General features: G+C 38.3%; 1 protein-coding gene across 2 annotated transcripts in view; it reads left to right on the top strand.

Moving 5' to 3' along the window:
- The window catches only part of CUL4B (cullin 4B), a 36,837-nt gene extending 33,375 nt beyond the window's left edge, over positions 1-3,462 (top strand). For both annotated transcript variants that reach the window (XM_030933950.1, XM_030933949.1), the window contains exon 20: positions 1,233-3,462. In XM_030933950.1, coding sequence (XP_030789810.1) covers positions 1,233-1,328 — 96 coding nt within the window. In that variant the 3' untranslated portion in view covers positions 1,329-3,462. The remainder of the gene's footprint in view (positions 1-1,232) is intronic.
- The last annotated feature ends 18,044 nt before the right edge of the window (positions 3,463-21,506 follow it).

Raw genomic sequence — 21,506 nt, 5'->3', positions numbered from 1 at the left:
GCCAACTAACTCTTGCCCAAAGTAAAGGTGTACTTCACAAACTATCTTGACAAAACTAGTATTCTGTGTTCTTAAACTACCTTATAGTCCTCATGTGAAGTTACAATAAATGTAGTCTTTTGTATTTAACCACGCAAAGGGTAGCTGCTTCTGGCATGACCTCTTTAAAATAGAAAAGTAATAGAAAGTATTGCATAACAATATGACAAGGATGGGACAGTTTAATGTATGTATAGTATATAGTACAGGTTGAACACCTTTCATGAGAAAATCCAAAATCTGAAATGCTCTAAAATTGGAAACTTTTTGAATGCCAACATGATGCCACAGGTGGAAAATTTCACACTTTACGTCATTTGACAGGTTGCAGTCAAAACTTTGTTTCATGCACAAAAGGTATAAAATTATCTTCAGGCTATGTAAGGTATGTATGAAACATAGATGAATTTTGTGTTTAGACTTGGGTCCCATCTCCATGATATCTCACTATGTATATGCAAATATTCCAAAATGAAAAAATCAGGACCAGGCATGGTAGCTTATACCTGTGAGTACTGGGATTCCAGTACTTTGGGAGGCTGAGGCTGGGGGGATCACTCAAGAACAAGAGTTTAAGGTAAGCCTGGGCAACATAGCAAGACTCTGTCTATTTAAAAAAATTAAGAACTATAAAAAAAAATCAAAAATCGAAAACATTTCTGGTGTTAAAGAATCTTCAACATAGCTGAGCACGGTGGCTCACACCTGTAATCCCAGCACTTTGGGAGGCCGAGGCAGGTGGATCACCTGAGGTCAGGAGTTCAAGACCAACCTGGCCAATATGGTGACACCCCATCTCTACTAAAAATACAAAACTTAGCCGGGCGTGGTGGCTTGTGTCTGTAGTCCCAGCTACTCGGGAGGCTGAGGCAGAAGAATCGCTTGAACCCAGGAGGTGGAGGTTGCAGTGAGCCAAGGTGGTGCCACTGCAGTCCAGGCTGGGTAACAGAGTGAGACTTCGTCTCAAAAAAAAAAAAAAAAAAAAAAAGAATCTTCAACGTGTATAAAATGTTTTTAAACCTGGTTTATTTTCATGATATTTTCCTCTAAAAAAGAGATTTAAATAAATAAAATTTTAAAAAAGGAGATTAAATTCATGAGTCAAAACTGTTGTCTTTTTTATGGGGTGTTAACTAAATGGGCTTGAGCCAATGATAATGAACTTTGCATTGAAAATTTGCCTTCTCTTACAGCCTGCTGATCTTAAGAAGAGAATAGAATCTTTAATTGACCGGGACTACATGGAAAGAGATAAAGAAAATCCAAACCAGTACAACTATATTGCATAGAATGTTGCAGCATTTGGTGTCATATGCAGTAGCCAGTGGATAAACTAACCTGTTGATTCAATATTATTTGACTCCTTTTTTACTACCGATGACCAAATGAAGCAGTGTAATTAATGGAAATAGTTGAGTGGACTTTTTCTCAGTGGTTAACATGCCCATTTTAAAGAGTAATACTTACCTTTAAGAAGAATGTTGTTGAACTCTTTGCATGTTATTTAGTATGATGTGCAGGAAACACTTAAGAACGTACTTGGTCTTCATGAATTCCTCTTTGGAACTGGGAAAGAGATCCCTGTGGCTATTAAAAATGGGGGAGGGTTCTTATACACCATTAATTATGAAGCAAAAGGTTTATTTGCTTAAAATGTCATTTAAAGATACTTAAACTGCATGCAAACTTTATTTACTGTACAGAGTTCTGGATGTATTTATCAAATAGAAAAACCACCCTTGACTTGGTTGTTCACCCGTTTTGTGATTTCCCTTGAAAAGAGAAATGAATTATCATAGCTATTGATATTTTACTAGGTAATGTTCTGTTACACTGAAAGGGATGTTTTTTAAAAAAATTATTTGGAAACAAGTTTTCAAGTAGGGGGACAGTTGCTTACATAATATCTTGTATATTCACATCCTAAAAATTTTCATTTATGAGTATGGGATGTGTATATATGGCTTAGCCCCAAGTTAACTGTGCTGATTAACAAGTACTTATAAAAATAGCTAAAATAGAAAATTAATGATCAGTTGTACTAGAGGAACATCATAGAAGAGAAAAATCCAACTCTTTATATTAAAAATGAATACAATAAGAAAATTGCAAAAGAGACCAAAATGAACGTGTTTTGTAAATTGTTACAGGAGCAAAAACTTCTCAACTAGTTTTCAACATACTTTAGACTTTAAATGTTGTTTGGAACGTTTTGTCTTCAACTTGGACCAATTGTAGATTGTTACAGGCTTCCTAGGATTTAGCATTCCTATTTTCTCTACCAAAGTTTTTTTAGAAGCATCCCAACTCTTCTCTTTGTTGATAAATAAGCCTTTCCTGTCATCTTCATTTTAACTTCCTAAAACCCTAGATACAAAGGTCCTCCCTCATTTTTCCCACACAACCCCTGTTTGGGAATTTGAGATTCTGTGTCATGCTGGTTTTCCTTTCAGAATTGCTTGAAATTGAGTTCTCTTAGCCACTGGACACCTAGTTTTCAGGAGAATGTCCCAGGATTGTTTATATATACAAAATGGCAAAAGTACTGTTTTTCGAATTGATAATTCAAGCAAAAGGCTTCTCTTTACCATCAGTGTTTGTTTTTGTTTTGCTTCCTTGTTTCTATTTCCTTGAAGCTTTGAAGGGAGGAGAAGCAGAAAATTTTGTTCTTGTTTTTTAAAAATCAGAACTACTTAATGCTTTTTGCCACAGCATATTTCCTTGCCTGTTGGAGCCGTTAGGAAGATTACCTATGTCCTAATCTTCAACCTGAGGAGATTTTTGACTCTTGTGTCTACTGTTGATTGTTTCCTTGAGTTCTCAAAGACCTGTGGCCAGGTATTTTAAAAAGTTGCCTATTTCTTTCTAGTTGCATCAACTTGCACACTGGCGTCTAACTATATGTGGTATTCGGAACTTGTAATTCTTATTGAGCAGTCATTGCCTGTATTTTCTCAGCTCCTCACTGATGTCTTTATATGAGCTCAGCTGACAAGCAAATGCAGCTATTTTGTTTGCCCTCTCTTCATACCGTACCATCAACAACAGTGTTCTAACTCATTTCTGATGGTCTGTGAGATGTAGACTATTACACAAGATTCAAGTTACTTGTAAGCAACTTTTAGATAGAGTTGGTCCTGTTAGGAGGAGACTCTTGATGTCACATTCGGTATCTTGAAAGCGGGTCCCCTCCCCGAGGCTCTTAATTCTTTGAAAACTTGATGCTGTTTCAGCTGGAAAATTAGCAAGACTGTTAAAAAAACAAGTTGAGGGGAGCTGTTTAAGAAACTGAAAAGTAATTGCAAACTACATTGGATAATTGTGACTTTCAGTTGTTGTTCTGTATCAGTTGAATTTTTGTGCTCTTTTCCCTGTGTACGTGGTGGTTCTATTTTTCTCCAATAAAACTTTTATTTAAAAAAAGTTTCTAGAGAAGATCTTTAAAATTCAAGTATTGAAAGAAAGTTATACAATCACAGGACTTAAAATCTTCCTAACAACTTCTAATGAACTCACATTTGTCGATTTTGTTACTTTTAAACTTTTTAAAATTTTTGTGATGATTTTGTGATAATTCTATACAAGTATGGGGGAGGGCATGGTTAACAGGGTGAGGAAAATTCCCAGGAATCCTCAAGGTGGATACTTATTCTTAAACATGCGATACAAGTATAAACATTGCTTCGTTCAAATCTTCAGTGTCAAATTGTTTCATAAAGTCAATATGAAATGAGTCTGGGTTTGAGTTCAGGGGAGAAGAAAATACTACTCTTAATTATGGCATTTCATTTGCCTTTTCTGTTAATAGTTTTTTGAGTTCTGGACCAAATAACCTCATCGTAAGATGTTCTCAAAGTTTTTGAACCCAGTTCCTGAGTCTGCTTAAATGGTCTTAATATGATGGCTAGCCATACATACTCTTGATATTTTTGCTGTGTATATGAGTGTACAGTTCAGAAAATCAGTTTATTTAGGCATCTGGATCTAAAGATTTGAGAAGTTTGTTTTTTGATCTTGATATTCATAAATCTTTTAAAATGAGCTGGTCTTTGTTTGTTTTCATGACCACTCTGTTTGATGCTGTGAATGGCAGGAGTGTCGTGAGCATGTTCTGTTCTCTTATTTACATAAAATTGCCGAAACAAATTGTTCATTAAAAAGAAAAGACCAGCACTGATGAAAATTTGCATAATTATGCTTTGTAAAGTGATATCTTGCTAATGCTTCATTAAGGAATATTTTTCAGTGTCCTACAAAAAAATCTGCTTTACATTTGAATATGGAAGTTTGTTCACCTACAAACACTTGGTTCAAATCAAACACTTTGCTCAATTATTTTCCTTTTTCCTCTTGCTATTATAAAAAAGAGTATTTCTTCTTTTGAATGGACACATAATGTACCTTTATGTTTAACAATCCTTAGAAGTCATCTCTAGCATAGTGAAAAAGACCCTAACCTTTCTTTTGTAAAACCCTTTCTATTTGATATAGAATATAAGAATATGCTGCATTGGCATGTTAGAACTTAGTAGTTTTGCCAACTATAACAACAGATCCTCCTCATTCTCTAATTTCAGAACTTTTCTTTAATTTTTATTTTTCATTGTGGGTTACACACAAAATTTACCATTCTAACCATGATAAAGTATACAATTCTGACATTTACTACATTCACAATATTGTGCAACCACTATTATGTAGTTGCAGAACATTTTCATCAACTCTAAAGGAAACTTGGCACCATTAAGCAGTCATTTCCCATTCCCTCTTTCACCCAGCCTCTGGAAACCATTGCTTTCTGTCTCTCTGGATTTGCCTATTCTGGATATTTCCTGTCAATGGAATCATTATGTGACTTTTTGTATCTGGTTTCTTTCACTTAACATGATGTTTTCAAGGTTCCTCCACATCATATGTATTGATACTTCTTTCCTTTTTATGGCTGAATAATAGCATGTATATACCAGAGCTTGTTTATCCACTCGTCAGGTGTTGGATATTTGTATGGTTTCCACCTTCTGGCTGTTGTGCATAATGCTGCCATGAAGATTTGTTTACAATTACCTGTTCAAGTCCCTGTTTTAAAATCTTTTGGGAATATACCTAGGAGTGAAATTGCTGGGTTATATGATAGTTCTATGCTTAACTTGTGGACGAACCACTAAACTTTTCCACAGCAGCTACACCATTTTCTGTTCCCATCAGCAATGGATGAGGTTTCCAATTTCTCCACATTCTCAACACTTGCTGTTTTCTGGTTTTCAGGTATTATCATAATCATCTTAGTGTGAAGTGGTAGTTCATTGTGATTTTGAATCTCATTTCTTTAATAATGTTGACCATCTTTTTATGTGCCTATTGGTCATTTGTACATTTTCTTTGGAGAAACGTCTATTCACATTTTTGGGCTGTTTTTTAAATAGGTTGTTTGTCTTTTAGTTGAGGTGTAAGAATTATTTTTATATGCTAATGGTTTCTCCGGTTCTGTGAATTGCCTTCTCACTCACTTGGTGGTGATCTTTGCACATGAGTTTTTAATTTTAATGAAGCCCAGTTTATTTTGTATCTGTTGCTTGTGCTTTTGGTGTCATATATATTTTTTTATTTTCACTTATAAGCTCTCTATTTGTCATGGTGTCATATTTAAGAAACCATTGCCAAATCAATGCTCATGGTTTTACCCCTATGTTTTCTTATAAGAGTTTTACAATTTTATTTCTTATGTATAGGTCTTTGATCTTGAGTTAGTTTCTGTATATGATATGAAGTAAATGTTTAACTTTATTTTGCATGTGGTTATCTAGTTGTCGCAGCACCATTTGTCAAAGAGACTATTCTTTCTCCCATTGAATAATCTTATCAACCCTTGTTGAAGATCAATTGGCCATAGCTGTATGGGTTTATTTCTTAAGTCTATTCCATTTTTCTTGTATGTCAATCTTACACTGGTACTACACTGTTTTGATTACTGTAGCTTTTTAGTAAATTTTGAAATCAGAAAATGTTTGAGTGTTTCACCTTTCCTCTTTTTCAAGATTGTTTTAACTATTTGGGTACCTTACATATAATTCCATATAGATTTTAGGATCAGCTTTTCCATTTCTGCAAAAAAGGCCATTGGGGTTTTGATAGGGATTGTATTGAATCTGTATATCACTTTGGGGAGTATTGTCATCTTAACAATATGAAGTCTTCTAATCCATGAACAAAAGATGTCTTTCTGTTTTTAGATCTTTAAATTTTTTTTCAGTGAAGTTTTATACATGTCAGTGTACTTTTCTTGTATCTCCCTAATTATGTTCCTAAATATTTTGTTCTTTTTGGTGCTATCATAAATGTAATTGTTCTCTGAATTTACTTTTCATGCTATTCATTGTCAGTGTATACAACTGCATACAACTGATTTTTGCATGTTTATCTTGTATCCGGCGTTTTTGCTGGATTTGTTTGCTAGCTCTTATGAATTTTTATGGATTTTTAAGGAGTTTCTATTTATAGCATTTTTGCCATCTACAATTTACTTCTTCCTTTCCATTTTGGGTGCCTTCAGTTTCTTGCCTAATTTCTCTAAGTGGGGATTTCAACAGGGTTAAATACAAGTAGCTAAAGTGAGCATCCTTGACTTGTTTCTGTTCTTAGGTGGGAAGCTTTCAGTCTTTCATCATTGAGTATGATGTTACCTGTGGGTGTTTTATCTTATTGAGGAAGTTTTATTTCTCTTTTATTTAGTTTTTTAGAGATGGAGTCTCACTCTGTCACCCAGACTAGAGTGCTGTGGCACAGTCATGGCTCACTACAGCCTCTACCTCCTGGGCTCAAGCAGTCCTCCCACCTCAGCCTCGCAAGTAGGTAGGACTACAGGCACCTGCTACCACACCTGTCTAATTAACATTTTTTAAAAAAGTAGAGACGGGGGTGTCACTGTGTTGCCCAGACTGGTCTCGAACTCCTGGCCTCAATTGATCTGCTTTCTTGGCCTCCCAAATTGCTGGGACTACAGGAGTGAGCCACTGTGCCCAGCCTGAAGTTTTCTTTCATTCTTAGCTTTCTGAGTGTTTTTATCATTAAAGGGTGTTCAACTTTGTCAGACGCTTTTTCTGTATCAATTGAGATGATCATGTGGTTTCCTTCATTCTATTCATGTGGTGTAGTACATTGATTTGTTTTCATATGTAGAATCACTCTTGCATTCTTGGCATAAATCCCATTTGGTCATGTTGTATAATCCTTTTGGTATGTTGTTGGATTTGATTTGCTATTATTTTTTGAAGATCTTTGCATCTATATTCATAAGAAATATTGATCTGTACTATTCTTGCAGTATCTTTGTCCAGCTTTAGTATCAGGGTAATGCTAGTGTTATACAATGAACTGTCAAGCGTTTGGTCTTCTGTTTTTTGGAAGACTTTGAGAAGGATTGGTGGTCATTCTTCTTTAACAGAATTCACCAGTGTGAAAGTCAGAGGATGAAGGAAAAAAAAGAAAATTCACTAGTGAAGCTGTCTGGTCCTAGGCTTTTCTTTTGGGGGATGTTTTCGATTATTTAGTACCTTACAGGTCTGTTCAGATTTTCTATTTCTTTTTGCATCAGTTTTAGGTCATTTGTATATTTCTAGGAATTTGTTCTTTATTATTATTATTATTATTATTTTGAGATGGAGTTTCACTCTTTTCACCCAGGCTGGAGTGCAGTGGCGCGATCTCGGCTCACTGCAATCTCCACCTCCCAGGTTCAAGCAATTCTCTTTCCTCAGCCTCCAGAGTAGATGGGACTACAGGTGCACACCACCATGCCCGGCTAATTTTTGTATTTTTTTTGTGCAGACGGGGTTTCACCATGTTGGCCAAGATGTTCTCGATCTCCTGACCTTGTGATCCGCCCGCCTCAATTTTATCTTAGATATTTAATTTGTTAGCATACAGTTGTCGATAGCAATCCTTTTTTCTTTTTTTGAGACAGGGTCTCACTCTGTCACCCAGGCTGGAGTGCAGTGGCACGATGATAGCTGACTGCAGCCTAGATCTCCCAGGCTCAGGCAATTCTCCTACCTCAGCATCCCAGGTAGCTGGGACCACAGGCATTCACCACCACACCTAACTAGTTTTTTTTTTATTATTATTTTTTGTAGAGATGGGGTCTTGTTGTGTTGCCCAGGCTTTTCTCAAACTCTTAAGCAATCCTCTCACCTCAGCCTCTCAAAGTGCTGGTATTACAGGCATGAACCATTGTGCCCAGCCTCATGGCAATTTTTTATCATCCTTTTTACTTCTGCGAGATCAGTAGTAATATCCCACTTTCATTTCTGATTTTAGTAACTTGAATCTATTCTATGTTTTTCTTTTTTCTTCTTCTTCTTTATTTATTTATTTATTTATTTATTTATTTATTTTTTTGAGGCAGGGTATCGCTCTGTTGCCCAGGCTGGAGTGCAGTGGCACAGTCACAGCTCACTGCAGCCTCAAACTCCTGGGCTCAAGCAATCTTCCTGAATAGCTGGGACTATAGGCGCATGCCACCACACCCAGCTAATTTTTTAAAATTTTTTGTAGAGATTGGGTCTCCCTGTGTTGCCCAGGCTAGTCTTGAACTCCTGGCCTCAAGCAGTCTTTCCATCTTGGTCTTCCAATGGAATTACTGGGATTACAGGCGAGAGCCACCATACCTGGTCTCTTTACTCCATGTGGCCAGAGAAGATAGTGTATGGTTTCCAAATTGCTGGGATTACAGGCAAGAGCTACCATACCTGGTCTGTTAACTCCATGTGGCCAGAGAAGATAGTGTATGATTTCAGTCTTGTTAAATTTATTGATAGTTGTGTGGCCTAACATGGTCTGTCCTGGAGAATGTTTCATGTGGAGTTGGGAAGAACGTATATTCTACTGTTTTGTGTGGAATGTTCTATATATGTCTACCAAGCTGAGTAGGTTTGTAGTGTTATTCAGTTTTTCTGTTTCCTTATTGATCTTCTGTCTAGTACTATCCATTATTGAAAGTGGGGTATTGAAATCTTCAACCATTATTGTAGAACTGTTTATTTCTCCCTTCAATTCTACCAGTTTTTACTTCATATATAGTGGGACTGTTAGGTGTGTCTGTGTTTATGATTATTAATACCTTATTGATGGATTGACCCCTATATCAATATATATTATTGTTCTTTGTCTCTTGTAATAATACAGTTTTTTACTTAAAAGTCCGTTTTATCTGACATTAGTGGAGCAACCCTAGCCCTCTTTTGGTTTGCTTGCAATCAATGTCTTTTTCCATCCTTTCTCTTTCAACTTGTTTGTGTCTACAACCTAAAGTGAGTCTCTTGTTGACAATCTATAATTAGATCTTGGTTTTAAATCCATTCTGCCAATCTCTGACTTTTGAAATTGGAAAGTTTACTTTTTTTACATCTAAAATAAATGATGAGGAAGGACTTCTGTCGTTTTGTTATTTGTTTTCTATATGTCATATATTTTTGTTCCTTAATAGCTTTATTACTGCCGTCTTTCGTGTGTGTTTCTTTTTAAATTCATGGGTTTTTGTTTTACTGCTGTGCTTGATATATAGGAAGTAATGGATACTGTGTTTTTACTTATGTATTTATTCTTGGTTGAATTATAATAACCATAAACATCTGGTAGAAATAACATAAGCTTATTCGACTAGTAAACTCAGATAGAATAAAAGTTGTGTGTCTGCATTATATTTAATGCTGATGCTGACAACTCTGAAGGCATTTTCTTTCTTTTTTTTTTTTAAACTAAACCAACAGTATTATTTACCAAAGATTACCAGTCAAGTGAACTCGAAAAGCATTTGGGTTAGTTCTTCTGTTTTCTGAGAGAATACTTAATTTATCTAAGTTTATCTTTCTGTCTTTTTTTTTCTTGAGACAGAGTCTCGCTCTGTCACCCAGGCTGGAGTGCAGTAGCTGGGTCTCGGCTCACTGCAACCTCCACCTCCCAGGCTCAAGCAATTCTCCTGCCTCAGCCTCCCAAGTAGCTGGGACCACAGGCGCGAGCCACCACACCCGGCTACTTTTTGTATTTTTTGTAGAGACGGGGTTTTGCCATGTTGCCCAGCCTAGTCTTGAACTCCTGAGCTCAGGTGATCTGTCCGCCTCGGCCTCTCAAACTGCTGGGATTACAGGCGTGAGCCACCACGCCCGGCTTTTTGTTTTGTTTTGTTTTGTTTTGTTTTGTTTTGTTTTGAGACATGGTCTCTGTTGCTTATAATGGAGTGCAGTGGCAGGATCATAGCTCACTGCAGGCTGGAACTCCTGGGCTCAAGCAATTCTTCTGCCTCAGCCTCCTAAGTAGCTAGGACTACATGCACAAGCCACTATGGCTAGCTAATTTTTAAATTTTTCTTTTGTAGAGACGAGGGTCTCGTTATGTTGCTGAGGGTGACCTTAAGCAATCCTGCCTGGGTCTCCCAAAGTTCTAAGATTACAAGCCTAAGCACCACACCCGGCCAAGTTTATTTTTCTTAAAGCCAGTGAAGTAGACCTTGTTTACAAACTAGGTAATACCATGGGGATAGAAAAATGTCATATCTACAGAGACATACATAAACATACAGATACAGATTTTACAGCTTTCCTTTAAAAATTTTAGCCATGTATCAGGGCCGGGCACGGTGGCTCACACCTGTAATCCCAGCACTTTGGGAGGCCAAGGCGGGCGGATCATGAGGTCAGGAGATTGAGACCATCCTGGCTAACACAGTGAAACCTTGTCTCTACTAAAAAATACAAAAAATTAGCCAGGCGTGGTGGTGGATGCCTGTAGTTCCAGCTACTTGGGAGGCTGAGGCAGGAGAATGGCGTGAACCCGGGAGGTGGAGCTGGCAGTGAGCCGAGACCCAGCTACTGCACTCCAGCCTGGGCGACAGAGCGAGACTCTGTCTCAAAAGAAAAAAAAAAGAAAATTTAGCCATGTATCAGGTACAATAACATGAAACTCACTAGTTTGTAAGAGAATAGCTGTATCTAATTTGTGTTTCTAGCAGATAGAGTAAGTTAAGGTTGCCTACTCAGATGGCTACAGACTTTTACAAATATTTGTGGAGAAGACAAGATTCTTCGTTTGCCCAGTTTCCAAACAGCTCCTTTTTTTTCCTTCAGGTGAGAGTCATCTCCTTGAAATTTTCATTTCAAAAGAGATAGCCCTCAGGCCCTAGGGAAGAAATTTTACATCTCAAAGACACAGAGAAAGGATGAAAGTTCTCTCCTAGGAGTTTGGTAGCATGTTTGCCTATTTCCAGAGGTCAGTCTTATGAGGCTATGGACTAAAATGTAGGTGACTGAGGAGACACCTAGCAGTTGTCTACCTCTAAAGCCCATCGGAGTGGATGAAATATCCAGCCTATTTCTAACTAGCCTTCCTTTTCTTTTTAGCCTCAGGTAATTGCTTTTGGAGGTCCCTAAGTCCCTTGAGAGCTAGAGTTCTACACTTCAAGAGACTAAGGGGCTGGAGTGGGAAGGTAAAAGGTCTGGGAGTGGTGGACAAAAGGATGGAGGAGATTGGGGCTTGGAGGGGGAACAGATCAAGGTTCAAAGGAACTGAATTTAAGATCGAAAGTGGCAGAAGGAGGAGCAGAAGCAATGGGGAGGAAGAGGTCTTAGCACCAGTTTGGGGAGATCTTAAGTTTCCTGAAGAAGCCAATGAAGTTTCAAGTTATTAGCAAAATTGTGTCAACAAAAAGGAGGTGGCCAGAGTTGGCAGAGCATATAGTTTGCAGGATTTTGAGAAAGGAATTTCAGTTGACTGAGGTTTCCATGGGAGGAGCAGGATCAAAAAGAATAGAGAATATTCCTGGCAGAATTGAACTCCTTTTTTTTTTTTCTTTTAAACCAAAGGTGTAACCATAGTAGGTTTCTTGCCCAATGTACACAGCAAATCGATATGCTGAGACGCTGGGTTACAGCAGAGAAAGAGGTGTTTTGTTTTTTGTTTTTGAGATGGAGTCTTGCTCTGTCGCCCAGGCTGGAGTGCAGTGGCAACAGTCTCGGCTTACTGCAGCCCGTGCCTCCCAGGTTCAAGCGATTCTCCTACCTCAGCCTCCTGAGTAGCTGGGATTACAGGTGCATACCACCATGCCCAGCTAATTTTTGTATTTTCAGTAGAGACGGGGTATCACCATGTTGGCCAGGCTGGTCTCAAACTCCTGACCTAAAGTGATCCGCCTGCCTCGGCCTCCCAAAGTGCTAGGATTACAAGTGTGAGTCACTGCGCCTGGCCAAGAAAGAGGTTTAATGGTAGGATAATTAAACAAAGAGATTGGAAGAAACCTCAAATCTGTCTTCCCAAGGAATTTGAGTTTAGGGTTTTAAAGGGTTTTGGAGTGGGCCAAAGTGTGGAGATTGTTGATTGGTTGAAGAGTGCACGATGAAGTCATAGGACACCGAGATGAAGAAACTGTATTCTTGGCCAGGTTGATGCCTATAATCCCAACACTTTGGGAGCCCAAGGCAGGAGGATTGCTTGAGGGCAGGAGTTCGAGACCAGCCTGGCTAACACAAGAAGACCCCATCTCTACAAAAAAAATTTTTTAATTAGCTGGGTGTAGTGGTATCTACCTGTAGCCCCAGCTACTAAGGAGGCTGAGGCTGGAGGATCACTTAAGCCCAGGAATTTGAGGCTTTAGTGAGCTATGATTGTGCCATTTCACTCCAGCCTGGCTGACGGAGCAAGACTCTATCTTAAAAAAAAAGAAAAAAGTATATTCTTATGCTGATTTGGTTCCTCTCTAAGGGTCTTGAAACTGGTTGGCTTCAGCCTTTCCATGGAATTCAGGATCCAAAGAATATCTTAAGCAGTCTTTAAACAAAAGCCTTATGATTCCAATGTCAGAGATCCTATCTATAGGAACAATGGGAATGCAAATAGTCAATGTCTAGTACTACATGACTTTCAGCAAGAGGAAAGTGGGCCAAAGGGCAGCCTGATTAATTTTTAACTATATATTTCTGTCCAGAACCTGGCATGCAATTCATGTCACCCCACTGGGGACATTTTCAGAGGTATATTTATCGAGTGACTTGACCAACACCAATAAGCCCTTAATGGCTTAACTGTGGGTATAAGAGGTGTTTTCATAGAGGGTGCAAAGATACAGTCCCCCCGCCCCCAAGATCCAGAGCCACTCCCAGAGATAGCCAAAAGACAGAGAACCCCCTGAGAGCTGGCAACAGTTGGTAGGACCCTAGATATAAGTAGGGTACAACCCCCATTTCCGTCCGGCCATGTTATTGGGGGCTGCCAACCTTTCAGTTGGCTGCCTGCAAACACAGGCTTGATGAACCTGTGTGCCCAGACAGGTAGAAAGCCAAGCTAAGCTTTCAGGACACAAGATGAGACCAACAGGAAAGCAAAAGCTGTCTCTGAGAGGGAAAGGATCAAGCCAGAGTCATAATCCAAAAAAACCAATTCGTACAGATTTTTTCCTCCTGCTAATCAAAAGTTAGAAAGTAAGGAGCAAAGAAAAGTGTTTGCCTTCCTCTTCTCTACTAGGTACTACAGACAGATCCAGGAGAGTTGCCTTTGGTGAGAATTCTTACCCTTAGCCACCTTCTGTCAGTTTCCCCAGGATCCCATTGGCAGGTTCCAGAGTGAGCAGGGTACCCCAGAGATCCTATCCTCATCACCAGAAACTCTACGGGAGGAAAGGTAATTTTCTGTCTACCCTTTATAGTTTTTAGTTGTGATGGACTCCTGTAACAAAAGATAGATTCACAAGAGAAAAACAGTTTAATAGCTTGTATAGCAGTCCCCCCTGATCTGAGGAGAGTATGTTCCAAGACCCCTGGTAGATGCCTGAAACCGCAGATAGTACCAGACCCTATATATATGTTTTTTCATATAAATACATACCTATACTTCATTTATAAATTAGACACAGTAGGAGATTAGCAACAATAAAATAGGACAGTTGTAACAATTTGCTAGCATTACTACTATTGTGCTTTGGGGCTATTAATTAAAACGGGTTACTTGAACAGAAGCACTGCAGTACTGCAACAGTTGATCTGATAACCAAGATGGCTATTAAGTGACTAAAAGAGTGGTGTATACAGCATGGATGTACTGGACAAAGGAATGATTTGCATCTTCGGTGGGATGGAGCAGGACGGCATGAGATTCCATCATGCTATTCAGAATGGCATGCTATTTGAAACTTATGAATTGTTTATTTCTGGAATTTTCCATGTAATATTCTTGGACCATGGTTGACCACAGGTAACTGTACTCAGGGAAAACAAAACTGCTTATAAGGGGGGACTATTATATGCCTCATGTATACATCCAACCAGGGAAGGATGAGTAAATCTCCCCTTATGTTGTATTTGATTTTTTTTTTTTTGTAGTATATCGTTTTGATTCTCTTCTCATTTCCTTTTATGCGTATCTTTTTTTTTTTTTTTTAATAGAAGCAAAGTATCACTATGTTACCCAGGCTGGACTAGAGCTCCTGGGTTCAAGTGATCCTCCCTCCTCAGCCTCCTGAGTAGCTGGGAGTATAGGTGCACGCCACCTCGCCTGGCTTCTTTTCATATATATCTTTTAAGTTTTTTTCTTAGTGGTTACCCTGGGGATTATGATGGGCATCTTAAGTTTACAACAAACTAGTATGAATTAATACTAATTTAGCTTCAATAGTGTATATAAAAACTGCTTCTATACAGCTCTTCCTGTCCTCCTTTATGTAGTTATTGTCCCAAAGTACATCTTTATACATTGTGTGCCTATTTAGAGATGAAATCTTTCTCATATTTCTTAGTCTGAAATAGCCAATGAGACATTCTTAAGTTGAAAGCAATATAAATATCAGTGCGAATTGCTTTTAGATATTCAATTGTTTTGTGTTAATTTAAAAATCCCTTCTGTGCATAAACGCATTTTCTTTTCATTAACTCTATGTCAGAAGTTTGGTTTTTTTGTTTTTGTTTTTGTTTGAGACAGAGTTTCATTCTGTCGCCCAGGCTGGAGTGAAGTGGCATGATCTTGGCTCACTGCAACCTCCGTCTCCTGGATTCAAGCTATTTTCCTGTCTCATTCACCCGAGTAGCTGGGATTACAGGCATGCACCACCATGCCTGGCTAATTTTTGTATTTTTAGTAGAGATAGGGTTTCACCATGTTGACCAGGCTAATCTCGAACTACTGACCTCAAGTGATCTGCCCACCTCGGCCTCCCAAAAGTGCTGGGAGTATAGTCATGAGCCACCGCGCCCAGCCTATATGTCAGAAGTTATTTTTTTAAACATTTGGCAGATAGTAAGAAATTTTTATTAAGTACAAAGACATTTTTCCTTTGTTGATTTGTTTAAATCATTGGTGTGTGAATATCTTGTGAAAGCATTTTTAAAAGTGGTCATAAGAGTCTTCAGGCCAGGTGTGATGGTTCACGCCTGTAATCCCAGTACTTTGGGAGGCCGAGGTGGGCGGATCACCAGGTCAGGAGTTCGAGACCAGCCTTGCCAACATAGTGAAACCCTGCTACTAAAAATACAAAAATTAGCCGGGCATGGTGGCATGTGCCTATAGTCCCAGCTACTCGGGAGACTGAGGCAGGAGAATCGCTTGAACCCCGGAGGCGGAGGTTGCAGTGATCCGAGATCATGCCACTGCACTCCAGCTTGGGTGACGGTGTGAGACTTCTTATAAAAAAAAAAAAAAAAAAAAAAAAAAAAAAAAAAAAAAAAAAAAAGATTATTTATAATGGTTAACATTATACCTAAAAGGGCAGTATGGAATTTGCTGGATTTTTTTTTTTTTTTTTTTTTTTTTTTTTTTTGAGACAGTCTCGCTCTGTGCCCCAGGCTGGAGTGCAGTGGCGCAATCTCGGCTCACTGCAAGCTCTGCCTCCCAGGTTCACGCCATTCTCCTGCCTCAGCCTCCTGAGTAGCTGGGACTACAGGCGCCCGCCACCGCGCCCAGCTAATTTTTTTTTGTATTTTTAATAGAGACGGGGTTTCACCGTGGTCTTGATCTCCTGACCTTGTGATCCACCCGCCTCGGCCTCCCAAAGTGCTGGGATTACAGGCGTGAGCCACCGCGCCCGGCCTATTTGTTGGATTTTTAAAAGATAACACAAGTGAGAAGCAAAGACAGATTTTCTTAGAATCAGGCCTACATAGTGAATTAGACTTCTGTCCTAAAACACAAGCAGCAATTCAGACTATGGAGTTAGCATCTTTCAAAGGTTTATTTCTAATTCCTCTTTGAGTTAAGGATTATGAGGCAGAAAGATAACTGTATAAGCATTTTCCTCTTTATCTTTCAAACATATTAAATTTTTAACATAATTTATATAACATTCAGGAATTTCAAGTATCCTACTTAATCAATATGGTTTTGCATGTGATTGTTTAAGAGGAAATTAGATATAAACAGGTCAAATGTTTTAACCAAAGATAAGAGTAGTATGAAAATCTCAAGCCTCTTTGAATGCATGAGGCCCATATTAGCCTTTTCACCCTCCTCTCGTGTAGGAATGAATAAATGGAGAGTCACTTCCTTTGCAACTAAAAGGAACAAGAAAAGATTATTTCAGACCAGTATATATAATTCCTACCTAAAACAGATCACTAGATTCCGTCATCTTGGAATGAGTATCTTGGGGATATCAGGCTCTAGTATAACACTAGAACATTCTGCTAACTTAATTTCTAATTTATTGTTCTAAAGCACATCATTAAAATGTACATTTTATTTTATTTATTTTATTTTATTTTATTTTATTTTAATTTAATTTTATGACAGAGTCTCGCTCTGTCACCCAGGCTGGAGTGCAATGGCATGATCTTGGCTCACTGCAACCTCCACCTCCTGGGTTCAATCAATTCTGCTGCCTCAACCTCCCAAGTAGCTGGGCTTACAGGTGCCTGCCACCACACCTGGCTAATTTTTGCATTTTTAGTAGAGATGGGATTTCACCATGTTGGCCAGGCTGGTCTCAAGTGATCCGCCTACCTCGGCCTCCAAGACTGCTGGGATGACAGGCATGAGCCACTGCACCTGGCCTAAAATGTGCTTTTTAGAAGAAAGGAGTGGGATGCAAGAAGCAATGATGACCAAAGTAATTGATAAAATATATTCATATACCTAAATAAGCATTGGCTAAAAATAAAAATTACTGATTTTGTTGGGGAAGATTATAATTAAGAGTAGCACTAAAATACTAGACAAGCTAACATGGAAGACGGAAGATAAAAGTTTGGAGTTAAAATGTATTAAGATCTTTGTTTTATTCACAAGAGGAATAAAGATACTAACTTTGGACTATGCATATTAAAATTTAAGAGTACCCAGAAATCCCACCCCCAGGTATTTTCCAAGAGGAATGAAAACTAATTCTCACACAAAAGTCTGTATGTAAATGTTTATGGTAGTTTTATTTATAATTGCCAAAAACCTGAAACAACCCAAATGTCCTTCAACTGGTGAATGGGTAAATAATGGTACATCTATGTAATGGAATACTACTACTCAGCAATATACAGGAATGAACTATTGATACATTCAACAACATGAACAAATCTGCAATTCATTATTCTAAGTGAAAGAAGCGAAAGTCAAAAGGCTACATACGGTATAATTCCTACATTACATTACGCAAAAGGCAAAACTAAGAGTGGAAAACAGATCAGTAATTAGCATGGGTGGGGGTGAGAGGAGGAATATATAAAGGGGTATTAAGAGGGAATTTGAGGCATGATGAAACTTTGGCATCTTAATTGTAGTAGTGTTTACACAGCTCTGCATTTGTCAGAACTGTACAACAAAAATAAATTATACTGTATATAAATTTAAAAATATATTTTTAGGGTGACTCTAAAAGAATTAGAATGTGTAACATCCAAACCAGTAGAAGGGGGAAACATGATCGGTGAAACAGGGAAAGAAGGGAAGAAGCTTAGAAAAAGTAAAGTTAGGCCGGGCGCAGCGGCTCAAGCCTGTAATCCCAGCACTTTTGGGAGGCCAAGACGGGCAGATCATGAGGTCAGGAGATAGAGACCATCCTGGCTAATATGGTGAAAACCCGTCTCCACTAAAAAATACAAAAAACTAGCCGGGCGAGGTGGCAGGCGCCTGTAGTCCCAGCTACTCGGGAGGCTGAGGCAGGAGAATGGCGTAAACCCGGGAGGCAGAGCTTGCAGTGAGCCAAGATCCGGCCACTGCACCACAGCCTGGGTGACAGAGCAAGACTGCGTCTCAAAAAAAAAAAAGAAAAGAAAAAGCAAAGTTAATACAAAGCACAAAAATAATATGGTAGATATAGTTCCAATATAACTAATCAAAAGGCCCCATACAAATCAGAAAGACAACTTACAGTCTGGGAGAAGATATTCATAGTGCATATAACCAACACAGGATTAATATTCAGAAAATATAAATAGGTTTCATAAGTCAATAAGAAAAACAGGTAAGTTCAAAAACGAGCAAATATGAATAGGGGATTCACAGAAAAGGAAACCCGAATGACCAATACATTCATAAGATCAATCTCATTATGATCAGAGGAATGCAGAATAAAACTGTAAGGTATTGTACTTCACATGCATCAGATTACCAAAAATGGAAAAGCCTTACAGCATTAGATGGTGGTGGTGGTGAGCAATGTAATCTCATTTATGGTAGGAATATAAATTGGCACAACTACTTTGAAAAGCAATAGTAATATTTAGTAAGATCAAAGCTGCCCACATCTTATGACTGAGTAATTCTAATCTTAGGATATACAACTCACACTATGTTTGAAGAGAAATCTACAAGAAAGTTTATTTCTGTTTTGTCTGTAATAAGTAAAAAAAATAGAAACAAGCTATGTGTGTTCAACAGAATGGATGAATTGTGTTACATTTATAAAATACAGTGTTATATAACAGTTGAATGAATTAGTACTATATGTATCAACACAGATAAATGTCTAAAACAATAGTGTGCAAAAAAAGCACAGGAAAATACATCCACTGTGATACCATTTATTTAAATTTTAAAAAATTTAAAACTTTAAATTACTTTTTTAAAATTTAAAAATGTTTATAATATTTGAGGACACATACATATATGAGACAATTTGCTTTACCTAATATCAACAAAGTGAAGAGACAACCCACAGAATGGGAGAAAACATTTACAAACTGCCCATGTGACCAGGGATTAATAACCAGAGTATATAAGGAGCTCAAACAACTCTAAGAATAAGTATAATCTATTTTAAAAAATGGGCAAAAGGTTTGAATAGACATTTCTCACAAGAAGACATATAAATTGCAAACAGGCGTGTGAAAAGGTGCCCAACATCACTGGTCATCAGAGAAATGCAAATCAAAACGACAATGGGATATCATCTCACCGCAGTTAAAATAGCTTACATCCAAAAGACAGGCAATAACAAATGCTGGTTAGGATGTGGACAAAAGGGAACCCTTGTACACTGTTGGTGGGAATGTAAATTAGTACAATCACTATGGAGAACAGTTTGGAGATTTCTCAAATAGCTAAAAAGTGAGCTACTATATGATCCAGCAATTCCACTGCTGGGTATATATACCCCAAAGAAAGGAAATCAGCATATTGAAGAGATATCGGCACTCCTATGTTTCTCACAGCAGTGTTTTCAGCAGCTAAGATTTGGAAGTAACCTAAACGTCCATCAACAGATGACTGGATAAAGAAAATGTGGTACATATACACAATGGAATACTATTCAGCCATAAAAAGAATGAGATCCTGTCATTTGCAATCACATGGATGGAACTGGAGGTCATTATGTTAAGTGAAATAACCCAGGCCCTGAAAAACTAACATCACATGTTCTCAGTTATTTTTGGGGTCTAAAAATCAAAACAATTGAACTCATGGACATAAAGAGTAGAAGGATGATCACCAGAGGCTGGGAAGTGAAGTGGGGGCCTGGTGGGGAGGTGGGAATGGTTAATGGGTCCAAAAAAAAAAAATAGAATGAATAAAACCTACTATTTGATAGCACAATAGGATGACTATAGTCACTAGTAATTGTACATTTTAAAATAACTCAGAGTGTAATTGGATTGTTTGTAACTCAGTGGAAACATGCTTGAGGGGATGGATACCTCATTATCCATGGTGTGCTTATTTCACATTGCATGCCTGTATCAAAACATCTCATGTACCCATAAATATATACACCTACTATGTACCCACAAATGCTTAAAAAAAGAATAAAAGGAATACTGTAAACAACTTTATGCTCATAAATTCAACAACATAGAATAAATGAACCAATTCTTCAAACTATAGGCCACAAACCACAAAATCACAAATGATCAAAACTGAACCAATATAAAATAATCGGAATAGTCCTATAACCATTAAATAAATTGGGTTTATAACTATAAAGCTCTCAAAAAAATAAATGTCCAGACCCATGTAGTTTTACTGAGAATTCTACCAAACATTTGAAAAAGATTTTACACAATCTCTTCCAGAAAATAAGAGAAGGAAACATTTCCCAAGTCATTTTATAAGACGATTATTAACCTCATACAAAATTCTAAGACAGAAGGGAAGGGAAGAGAAGGGGAGGGGAGGGGAGGGGGAGAACGGAAGGGGGAGGGAGAAAGGAAGGAAGGAAGAAAAGGAGGGAAAGGGAAGGGAAGGAGGGAGGAGAAGGGAGGGGAGGGAGGGAGGAGGGAGGGAGGGAGGGAGGAAGGAAGGAAGGAAGGAAGGAAGGAAGGAAGGAAGGAAGGAAGGAAGGAAGGAAGGAAGGAAGGAAGGAAGGAGCTACAGACCAGCATCTCTTATGAACATAGGCACAAAAACTACTCTACAAAATATTAGCAAATATAATATTTTATAAAAACAACTATACACCATGATCAAGTAGGATTTATTCCAGGTATTTGTACTTGTCAGGGTTCTCTAGAGAAACAGAACCAGTAGGAGATGAAAAAGAGGGAGAGAGAGACACACAAGGAATTGAGGAATTGGCTCACAGAATTATGGAGGCTGAGAAGTCCCATGATCTGTCATCTGTAAGCTGGAAACCCAGGAAAACTGTTAGTGTAACTTAGTCTGAGCTTGAAAGTTTGAGAACCAGGGAGCCAGTGGTGTAAATCCCAGCCAAGGGGTTGGAGAAGATGAGTTGAGATGTCTCAATTCAGGCAAGCAAACAAGAAGCAAAAAGGGCAGTTTTCTTCTCTTTCTACCTCTTCTTCTCTTCAGGCCCTCAATGGATTGGATCATGCTCACCCACATCAGGGTGGGCAATCTACTTATTGAGTTCACTGATTCAAATGATAACCTCACCTGGAAACATCCTCACAGATCCAGAAATAATGTTTAATCTGAGCACCCATGGCCAGTCAAGTTGACACACAAAATTAGCCACCACAGTACAGGCATACCTGTGAGATGATGCAGGTTCAGTTCCAGACCATCACAATAAAGCAAATATTGCAATAAAGCGAGTCACAAAAAGAAAAAGT

The sequence above is a fragment of the Rhinopithecus roxellana genome, chromosome 7 (genome assembly GCF_007565055.1).
Source record: "Rhinopithecus roxellana isolate Shanxi Qingling chromosome 7, ASM756505v1, whole genome shotgun sequence".
Lineage (NCBI taxonomy): Eukaryota > Metazoa > Chordata > Mammalia > Primates > Cercopithecidae > Rhinopithecus > Rhinopithecus roxellana.
This window is presented reverse-complemented; position numbering and strand designations above follow the sequence as displayed.